Source organism: Vigna unguiculata, chromosome 1, assembly GCF_004118075.2.
Source record: "Vigna unguiculata cultivar IT97K-499-35 chromosome 1, ASM411807v1, whole genome shotgun sequence".
NCBI lineage: Eukaryota > Viridiplantae > Streptophyta > Magnoliopsida > Fabales > Fabaceae > Vigna > Vigna unguiculata.
In genome coordinates, this window is record NC_040279.1 from 29,889,902 (window position 1) to 29,901,304 (window position 11,403).

The following is an 11,403-nucleotide window of genomic DNA, read 5'->3' on the forward strand; positions in this document are numbered from 1 at the left end:
TATCTTAACATCTGACAGAAAAAATTATAAAAATCAAAAAGAAAATTTAAAATATTATTAATGAATACATGAGTACGGACAAAAAATGTCAATCTAATAAAATTAAATCATTTTTCAAAATTAAAAATTTTAATTGCATATAATAAAAATTACGAATTTAAATAAATTTTTTGAATAAATTGAAGAGAAAAAATTAGTCTTAGATTTGTTACAAAATCTTGATATTGAAACAGTATCTCTGAATGAAAATGTGTGCGCATTTAGAAATAGAATTTTTTGACCTTACACGTGTCATGTTTGTAACTCTTGTTCAGGGATGATAATTATGATTGGTGAACCTTGTTTTTGAATTGTATTGTTGAATAGAATTGGAAATAAGCTTAAAAAAGAGAAAAGGGAAGAGAAAGTTTTGGAAATATAGGGTCAGAGAAAGCAGGGTGGCTCAACAACAGTGTTGCCGTGTTTTGACTGTTTATTCACTGCTACTGTGTGCTTCAAATCCATTCATTAATTATTGTATTTTCTTTTCTATTTCATTCTTAATTATTTTCCATTTAAACAATTTATGTCAACATCTACTTTTATAAATATATGATACTAGAAGTATTACATAGAATGAAATTTTAAAAATTTATTCTAAAATTAAATAATTATATTGAAATGAAATCTAAAGTTATATTTTCTGAGCAGAATTTGTTTAAATTTTATAGATACAAGTTTAAATAATTAAATTGAATTTTAAATCAAATTTCATTTTTTAAGAAAACAATTTGTATGTTTATACGTTTTATAATTAGTATATTTTTAAATAATTTTATCTTCAAAACAATTTAAAGTAAATATATTATTTTAGAATTAAAATATGTTAAAATTTCATATTTCATTAAATATGTAATGAATTAATAATTTAAAAAATAAACCAGTTTTTGATATTTTTGTACACTATTTTGTATGAGTTGAGTATATTGTTTGATGCATGTTATGAATCTGAATGCTTATCACTGCCTAATAAGAGCAAATAATGTATCACTTTTAAGAGTTTAATTTTGAAATATGAGGATTAAGATATTTTAATACCAAAATGTATAAATATAAAGGTACGGTGTGCTTGATAATACTAATCTTGAAGACTTGAAAATCTTCAATAGAGTTAGTCTCAGTCATGTACTTGGAATAATTATATATCAATCTTTACTTTCATTTATGAATGATGTGAATTGTATAATAGAATAGTTTGTGCGTGGTAGTATCCTCTCTATTGTCTTATAAAGAACTTTAAGTATTTTCCCAGTAAATTATGTATTTTTATTTTGATAATTAAATAAATACGATTCGTAGTAATTTTTAATCCATTATGATAATTAAATAAATGCGATTCGTAGTAATTAAATAAATGCGATTTTCAAAACAAAGAAAAACTTAACCACTCTCTTTAATTTTCTAAACTAAGATTTAATAACTTATCATCAAATCACTTCTTATGGTCTCCATATTACGATATCTTTTCTGAAAACCTTTACCGAGTTTTGTTCCAATAGTAAAAAGAAAAAATTAAATTAAAAAAAAAAAACTAAAACTCTAATTATATCTTTCACATAACTATATTTCAATTACAATTTATTTAGAAAATCTTTTAAAATAGAAGTGGGTGAGAATCTTCCTAAATAGTAAGTGAGTATTTTTTAGAAAAAACTTTCCAGAAATTGATTTAATCCATTGCAGAAAATAGAATCTGGAATGATGGTGGCAGAAAGAAATTTAATCGGGGTGCAGAAAGTAACAACCGTTCTTTTATCTAAAAACATCATGGAATGGGCCTCTAAGGAATGCAAAAAGAAAGTCCCCCATGAACGAGTGGGTTCTAACCCAACATAGGAGCTCATATTGGATCACCGCATGACAGAGTTACCATTTTGGAATTCTCCTTTGAAATTCCGTATATTTAATTTTTTTAGAATAATTATGAAACATGTAATTTATAAATTCTTTAATATATTTTGAATAATATTTTCAGAAATTTGTAGTAAGTTTATAAAACAGCCTTTTTTTTATTCCTGTGTAACAAGGGGATAGAAAAAGAAAATAGAAGTAAATTAGTGTAAATAAATATAAATTTTTTAAGAGAAACCATTGTAGTTATTAAATTATATTTTTTTTTCTCAAATAAAATATTTTAGTAATTTCATTTTTTGTTAATAAAATAAATGTTCAGAAAAAAAATAACAAACAAAAAAAATAAAGAATTTACATTTTTTTTTTCTCATATAAACAATTGAATGTAACCGTTATAAAATTAAATATGTTTGTAATCCTAAATTTTATGTAAAATTAGAATTCGTTTAAATTTTCAAATTTAATACATTTTATTTTTTAAATTTTAAAAATGATAAATATATATTTTTTAATTCAACAATGTTCAACTTTTTTTATCACTTAAATAATTTTGTTGACATTTAAGTTGGAAGTTGGAATGTGTCAAACATCTTAATCAACATATGACGTAAAAAAAATTAACTCAATCATATTAAAATGATTATATTATTTATTTTTAAAATTTAAAAATCAAACCGAATAAGGTTCGAAACATATACAAAATTGAATTTCACTTTAGAAATTAAGAATTAAGAATATATTTGATCTAAATTATATAAAATTGTACTGAAATAAAGAAATAAAAGAGAAATTGACCCAAACAAAATTATACTGAAAATTATACTTTTTATTTCAATTAACTACACTATATATTCCTAAAGTTGAATTATTTTAAAAAAACTAAATAATTTAGTTATCTAAACTACGTTTTCATTAAAGGTGCAAAAATGAGTTATGCAGCTAGGTGTTTCACCCGATATTCCTGTTAGTCTGGCCAACTTGCCTTTTATTAAGTTCAATGTTCTTATCATATTATTTCTTAAGATTATATTATTCTTAAAAATCAAAATATAAATATATTTTATTTTATTTATAGAATTAATTTTTTAATATTAATAAAAGACTATATTCAAATAAAATTCAAATTAAATTGTTAAAATATTTACCTCCTCTAACTAAATTGATTTATTTTAAAAAATTATTTTGTTCTCTTTTGCTTGTAAGTAGCCTAACAATGTATTTTTAAAATAGGAAAAAACAAAAACCGACGACTCGTGGACAAGAACTTATGATAAAGTATGAGATGATAATTGTTTTGAGATAATGTGTAGTATTTTAATGATGAAAGAGTTTTGAGAAAAATTCTTGATCATGGTGTGGTTAGTGTATGCCTTGATATAAGAGATGTTTAGATAAGGAAGGTATTCTTAACTCTTAGTAATCATTCACACTCACATAGAGTAAAGTGATTATATGGTGAGAGTGACAGAATATCCTAGTTTTGATAAGTGTTTGAGCCTAAGACATACTACAATTAATCTTGTAATTGATTGAGTGATAATCCCTTGTTAGTTTGAACAATTAAAAAACATTAGTATTTTTAAGTTAAAAAAACTATGTTTATATATATATACTCATATTTTAAATTTGAAAATCAAAATATATCAAAAACTTATAGATATGATGATGCTAACTAAGACTCTAATTTAGATGAAGCAAAATATGCTTAAGATTGTGACTTGTATAAATAAGGTGAAAAAAAAAACCTGTGTGTATAATGATACTTTTGATTGATATGGATTGTTATGAATGATATGTGTAGATAGTTGTAATTATTTGTTCACAATGGGTTCAATTATTAAAGAAAAAAGTGGCTTTATATGTATCTACTTTTAACATAAGTGTAAGTTTGTAGGAGCATGAAGAGAAAAGAAGAGAAAAGCAGGAAGAAGTGCTCCATGTTGCTTTGTTGGGGAAGAGTAAAGTTGAGTGGAGTGGAGTAGGAGTACAAGAGCCACATTTTGTCCATACATGTACTTTGACCTAAAAACACAAATAACTTAAACTAATTTACAGCATGTAAAGATATGAAAAAGAAATAAACAAAGATTTCTTTGAAAAAAAAAGTAAGAGATGGGTAGAAGAAACAAAGAGGAGAGAACAACAAGTCCTTCCACGTCTATAAAAATCAGAAACTGGAAAAGACATATAAAAAACTAAGTTAGAAATAACATACTTAAAATTATTCTCATTTGAGTTTATGTTGCTTCTTTTGTTTAAAGAAGTTTTTTAGGTCATCTAAAACATGTTTAATTTTGAACAATAAATTATATGGAAAAACTTGTGAATGAAAAGAGTTGAATTTTAGGTCAAATTGAGTTTGTTTGTGTTTTGTTGACATTTACCTATTATGCTTAAGAAATAAGTTAGTCACTCCATTGGTATTGAAATAGGGATGTTTAGTTTTTTTTTTTTTTTTTACATGCCTATATTGCTTAAGGGACAAGTTATTTGTGCAATTAATATTGAAATAGGGAAAAATTATTTGTGTCACCAACTCCTTAGTCAACTCCTCATATATTGTTCAAGCAATAACATTTAAATGGTAAAGTGATCATTGGTAGTTTGAATGAGAAAGGGCAAAACTAATTCTTTATGTTTTTAAATTGAAAATTTTGTTTGAATGACTAATGATTACTCAATAATTCCTTGTTTGAAAAGATGTGAATATTTACGAATTACTAAATTGAATTGTTATGATAAGATGTTTAAATTTAGTATTACTAAGTTTATGATAACCTAAGTTATATAAGTAAAAGTAAAAAGGTATTGGAAATCAATTTAAACTTTTGTATACATTATTACTCTATTATAAGAATTTGCTAGGTAAGATCTATACCATAGTGAATACAATTGTTAAACGTACAAGAGATATACCCAAGTGTTTATGTTTGTGATATCTTTTAAAGGCAATGGAACGATTGATTAAAATGTTAAGTTAAATAGCGTGATTTTTTTTTAAATAATTAACTTTTCCTTTTTTTTATTATTATTTTGTAATTGAATGATCATGTGAGAATAAATATCTTTACTATGAATTAAGGTGTCAATTATAACAAGAAATAAATATAACACTAAATAAATGTTTATTAAGGATGACGTTGATGCCGTTAAACATGCTATTGGATAAGTTTAGCTGATTTTTATATATCAAGCTGTTGTAATTAAATTATATATTAAATATAAGAGCAGATATGTTGAATCTGATCTCTAAGTGAGTATATAATTAATCTCTAAGATATTAAATCATATTCTTTAATAAGTTGAAAATTTATACATATTCCTTAAAAATAAATTCACGTCGCTACAAAATAATACGTTTCCCTCCGTATATTCTAATTTGTAATCTTTTTAAGAATTAAATATGTTTTGTATCTTCTAATTTTTAGTAAAAATTAGTATTAATTTTTTTTGAAAATTAGAAATCAATTTACTCACTCAATTACGTGAATGTGTGACTTTAATCTTTTTAATCAACTTTTATTAAATTTTTTTAATGTTTGCATTTAATATATATTCACTTAATGTTAGTTCAAAAACATATTTAAAACGTTAAATACACTTAAAAAAATGTAGTTTAAAAAATTAAATTCACACATTTATAAAAATAGGTAGTAAATTGATTCAAGATTTCTAAAAAAGATTAATACTAATTTTCACTAAAAGTTAAAAGACAAAAAAACATATTTAATTATTTTTTTTAATCACTCAAAAATTTGCATTTTACATGTTTAACAAGACCAAACTTCAATTGCTATCTTTTTTTCTGTATATCTCATTATATTCACTCAAATGGAATAAATATCTTGAACGAGAAACAAACAGTTACGTCAATATCAAAATATGAAATTATACATGTTACCTGTAAAAATATCCAGATGCATAAATAAAACAAATCTGTAGATAAATACACACTCACACTTGGTTTTTGTAATGCAGCAATCATGTAAAATAAATTTAATAAACAGATTTCGAATCCTATTTACAAACAAGTGAATCCAGCTATTGAACCATCAAAACATCTTTCGCAAAAAAATAATAGCAGTTCAAACAATTGGCCAGAAATAAAAGAAAGACCCAATTATTGCGGAAGCATTCATGTCTGTCCTCTGATAGAATTATTGTCCTCTCAGACAAAAGTAGTAAATAATCTCTAATAACAAATAAAATATTGCACATCAACATACACACATACACTAACATGTACAGTACATACATTATAATATGTAACTTGTTTATTTTAATGTTGCGGTCCAAACAAATGTCATAAAACAACTAATTTATGCATCTTTATTTTAGTATCACAATGAGAGAGATATCTTTGCCCACATGTATTCGTTATCTATCTTTATACAAAAATACCATAGTGTAGTCAGAACATTACAGAGGTCCAAATCATAGACTATAAAAAATGTTCAGAAAACTCCATAACAAGGTCTCCATCAATAAACAAAAACAAGTAGTAACATAAATCAGTAATCACTTCACCTCAATATCAGAAACCATTTGAGGGGGTAGGGTAGGTTCAAACTCCCATTTGAGAAACTTCACTGCATCTGATTAAACACCAAGTTGATTGAACACAAGTTAATTTCAACTCACAGCCTACAAAATTACAAATTTAACTACTACCACGAAGTTCAAAAGTTCAAAAACAGAAAATCCTATGACATAATGAAATGCAAATCCACAAAATCTGGTGCTGAACAATGAAAGCAAAGCAGGTTCCATATGTAGTTTGTGCAGTATCCATGAATCAGAGCATGCAATCAGTTCTTGCAGGCAGTCTTCTGAAGAAGTTGAGAGGCACCGAAGGAAGCTTGTGGCGGAACCTGGGGTGTCTCAATACATAGATTCCAGTGAGAAGTGCCACAACCTGGAATGGAGTGACATAGAGAACAATGGCAGCAACCAGACAGAAAATCACAAAGAGTGCAGTTGCTCTTGGGTCCCTCCAGCTGAGCAAAGATTGCAGCCTCTCCCCTTGTGTGGCCAAATCACCAACCACTGTCTGAATCCTCCCAGCAATGCTTCTAAGCCGATCATATCTCATTCTCACGATGTCTGAATGTCTGGTGGTTGGGAATGTGTCAAACTCTTCATCAAGTTCATCTGGGTGAGCAGAATCTGCATGAGAGAGACGAGTGTCCATGTGAGGAGGGTGTCTTGGCCTCCATCTATAGTACCAAACTCCAATCAAGAAGAGGTATAGGAATATTGTAGGTAAGATAAGCTCAGGGTACATGACCAATATTATGAACAGGATATGGATCAGAACTGTTGTGATTGGATTTTTCCAATTGCAGATTTGGTCAAACCATTTTCCTACAGCTATTAGTCCACTCAAAACTCCCATGATCCTGAAAAAGTTGGCCTTGCTTCTTCTCATGCTCCACATGTGGGAACCCACATCCAGCATATATTCCACTATCTCCTTTCTCAAGGGTGGCTCCGCACGACTCAGTCTCATTGAAACAATCTGAGTAGCTTGATGCCTCAAATTGTCAAGCTGGCTAACAGTTAGTGGGTGAATATAATGCATCTTAGGCAACAAAGGCAGTGAATACATGTGCATCATGTTAAGCAAAGAAGAACAAGTAAACCTTACAGCCAAGTGGATTTCACCCATTTTCTTCACCCCATTTGGATGAAGAACTAGAAGAGGATACGAATGTGTATACACACGGTCAGTCTCAAGGGTGGAAAGACGGATTCTTACCTTCCCAATTTTCGAATCTTTTGCTCCTCCGCCCTTATCACCACCATGCAAATGACAGTTATCAAAGACACCGATTGTAATCACAGTGCAAGGATCAAAAACCTCCCAAGTATATTGCTCATTCCACCGGGGTGCAAAGCTATCAATGATTGTCCTTGTCCTCACCCACTTCTGCCCATACTTTGCTACACAATATGCATCTGTTGTTCCCTTACCATCTTTTGTCTTCATTGGCATCAAACCCTGAGCATTCAATATCCCCAGTTCAAGAACTCCAATGCTGGACTTCCACAGCTGTTTCGCAGTTGGGCGAAGATCACTGCTGTAGTGAGTCGATTCGTCCAAAACATGATAACCACCTTCCAGACAGATCCTCATATGAATCTTGCTTGAAAACTTGATCTCCTTCTTCTTTTCTCCTTCCATTATAACAACGTGCTTTTCAATGTTATACCACTTGGTATTCACAGGTTTGTAATCCAGTCTCCGCTCCACCATCTGTAAAGGAATTGCACACCTCCCAAGCGATTCCTCCTTGTTAGGGGCAACTCTGTCTTCCACACTCAAAATCAGAGGCTCCTCGAATGGTTCAGCAGCCACAAACATCATATCCTCATTCCACATTGGATTGATGGTCCTGCTCTGAGAGATTCTAGTCCTCAAGGTCTGATTTCCCAGAGAAGCCTTAACAAAAACTTCAGGGTACCTACCCTTGTCACTCGGCTGCAGGTCTTGCGCCTCTATCACATTAACCCTCAAATACCAAAGCTTAGGAGACAGATACACCTTCGATCTAATGTTGGCAAGAGCATCAGTCCCACTAACCGTCGCAGCATCGGAGTGCCATGCTTCGGGAAATGCTTCATCAGCCTGTGTGCCCATCCAAACAGCAAGCATTAGCTCCCCCTTTGCCTTATCACCCTTCCTATCCTCCAATCTATACCACTGCGGCGCGAGAGGACTATCCGGTGGAACACGCTTTGGAACCTCATTCAGGTCGAACAACACCCGACCGATGAAATCATCCCTCACAACATCCTTATCCTTCACAGTCACCTCCAGAATGGAAGCCTGAATGCGGTCCTTCGAGAAAGCAAAAACCTGGTTCCATTCAGGATTACTCTTCTTCTCGAAGTGCCGTGTGGTGCCTTTGTAGTTCCCCAACTTCACTTCAGTATAAGGGTCACAACTGCCGGTGACATCCTTTGCAGGTAAATCCTTAGCCTTCACGACCCTCACGTAAAGGTACTGCATTTGCTCGACAAGGTCATATGTGCTTGTAAGCTTGTCGCCGGAGACCTTTCCCCCACCAAGGTGGGGCTTGGTCTCCTTCAACAGAAAATCTTCCGGTGGAGGCCTCTGCATCTTCTGGCTTCAAAGAACCCAAAGACCTTTTTTTTTTCTCAAAATAACAACGGAAGCTGTGGCACACACAACTATTTCAAATCTTCAATGTTCCACACTTCCTTCCACTCGTAGGAAGGAACAGTTGTGCTTTAAAAGAAATAAAAGCACAACGGTTCCGAGGAGCCTAAAAAAGAGAAACACGGTCAAATAGCCGTTACAGGCTGGCAAATCGAGTAGCCTAAATATTTGGGAAACTTTAAAACACACAAACCACACTAGTTAAGAGAACTCAAATATAATAATGAATGCATAAATAAACAGAGTTGCAAGCGTAGATCTACGATAACACCATGTGTGTGGAAGGTTAAGATTGTAGATCGGACGGATTCTGTTTAGTAAAAGCACAAAAATCACGAGACCAAAACGTACTTTAATCCATAAAATACGGACACAAAAATTCTGAACCTAGATTATCCCAGGTAGCTGCCGACAGAATGTACCATGAAACGAAGGAGTTCCACTCAAAAGTTTCACACTTTCTGCATTCTGAGACACTCCTTCAACAACTTATTTTCCGGAAACAAACATCACCATCGGATTACCTTTACTTCTCTAGTTTCAGCACTTTCCACACCACCCAACTCACCCACAGAAATTTTAACCAAAAAAAAACAAGAAAAAAAAAGTAGAAAAAATATCTATATACTGATCATACGCAGGTTTGTGCTCCTCTCATTCTGAGAGATTTTACAATAACTTTTTTTACCGAATGGGTGCTTCTAGTTCAGCAAAAAGAAAAAACCTTGAAAATTTTGGGTAGCACCCAACTGGTGGAGTAGAAGAAGAGAGAAAGATAAAGGAGGGATTTTTAGATTTAAGAAGTACAATGCTGAGATGTTGTTACCTTTGAGAAGATGGGTTTCTTGAGAAATGGGGATGGGTTTGTTAGGTTTTTTTTCAAATAAAGCAGAAAAATGGTGGTGTTGTCTGTGAGATGGAAGAGATAAGGGTGAAGAAGAGGAAAGGAGAAAAGAGGGTGTGTGCTTTTTGGTTTTTGGTTTTGCGTTTGGTGGTGGTGTGGGGCTAGGATCTAATGAATCTATGCAAAATATACACAGAAGTTGCCCTCTTTGCTTTTTGCACAGTGCTGGCTGGACCTCTGTTGTTGTACAGGGTGGTGGAGGGGCGGTGGACCCGCCTCAAGCGTGCCAACCAATACGGTCGGTACTCACACGTGTGTTCGCTTCCCTAAGTAACTCCATCACAATTCACTCATATATGTTCATTTTTCTTATTTTACTCTTCATTGAAAATAAAACGTCATATTTATTAAAAAAATAGTATTTGAAAATAATTTAGACAAAAAAAAATTAATTAATTTATATAAAATAAATTAAAACTTATTACTTTTAAATGTAAAAATTTTAAAAATGTATATTATTTTAAATTAGAAAAAAAGGTACTTAAATTTGAATTCTATTTCTTGTCATTTAAATAACATATATTCAAATGAATTAAACAAGTTTGAGTGCAGAAGGTTAATTTACAATTCATTAAAAATATCTAGTTAAAGTTCATTACTGTCTAGTCGTTGTACTTTAATGAATAGCTCTTTCACATCTTAAATTTATGATTACTAAGCCTTGCGAAAGATAAGAGGTATTTTTTTAGTTATTCGTAAAAATGTTAAGATACACACCTTGATAATTTTTCTTTTTTACCGTTAAAATTTTTTTCAAATTAGAAAATCAAGAAGAGAAAGAAACGCTAAATAAGAGAAATGGTTTTAAACAATTAATAAAAAGTATACCAAAAAATTCATGTAAAATACAATGGGGAATAGAGGTTGAATAAAAAAGTTGGAAGATAGTGTGAAAAGTAATAAACAATTTTGAAAACAGTTAATCTGTTGACAAATCAAAAGAAGTTACAATTTCCAAAACGATATTTTAAATAATAAAAACTAATCATTTAATTATATCTATGCGGTTATTTTCCATTACAAACATTTATTTATCTATTTTTACACTTTATTTATAATTAAACAGTAATGACTCATTAATACATCAACAGTTATTTATTATTATATATTTTAATAAAATAACATTTATTGTATGAGGAAACACAGTTGAAAATGAAGTGGTATTTGTTTGAAACTCCTGGAAGCTTACATAAGTTACGTGAGTTACATAGACTTCTTTCTTTCTAATACAGAAACCTATTTCATAATAAAATTTTCTTGAAAAAACAAATAAAATGGAAGGATAATTGTGATGGGTCCACATAAATGGTTTGAAAGTAAAAGTGAAAAAGTTAATGGAGAAGGATAAGGATGAAATTTAAGGGTGAGAGTATTGGAGTATTATTTATTGACGACGCTGGAAAATTGGGTAAGCTATGCATTT

At 30.4% G+C, this 11,403-nt stretch overlaps 1 protein-coding gene across 1 annotated transcript; it reads right to left on the minus strand.

Annotated features, from left to right (window-relative positions):
- Positions 1 to 6,266: 6,266 nt before the first annotated feature.
- On the minus strand, positions 6,267 to 10,139 carry LOC114177460 (FT-interacting protein 3-like). Its single transcript, XM_028062810.1, has 2 exons — positions 9,903 to 10,139; positions 6,267 to 9,182 (listed from the first exon to the last, which is right to left on the minus strand). Exon 2 carries the CDS (start codon positions 9,014 to 9,016, stop codon positions 6,689 to 6,691), a length of 2,328 nt encoding a protein of 775 aa, XP_027918611.1. The 5' UTR covers positions 9,017 to 9,182; positions 9,903 to 10,139; the 3' UTR covers positions 6,267 to 6,688.
- Between the last annotated feature and the right edge of the window lie 1,264 nt (positions 10,140 to 11,403).

What these genes read in the sequence shown, in the direction of transcription:
- LOC114177460 (XM_028062810.1), bottom strand. Translation starts at nt 9,016, where the DNA reads ATGCAGAGGCCTCCACCGGAAGATTTTCTGTTGAAGGAGACCAAGCCC.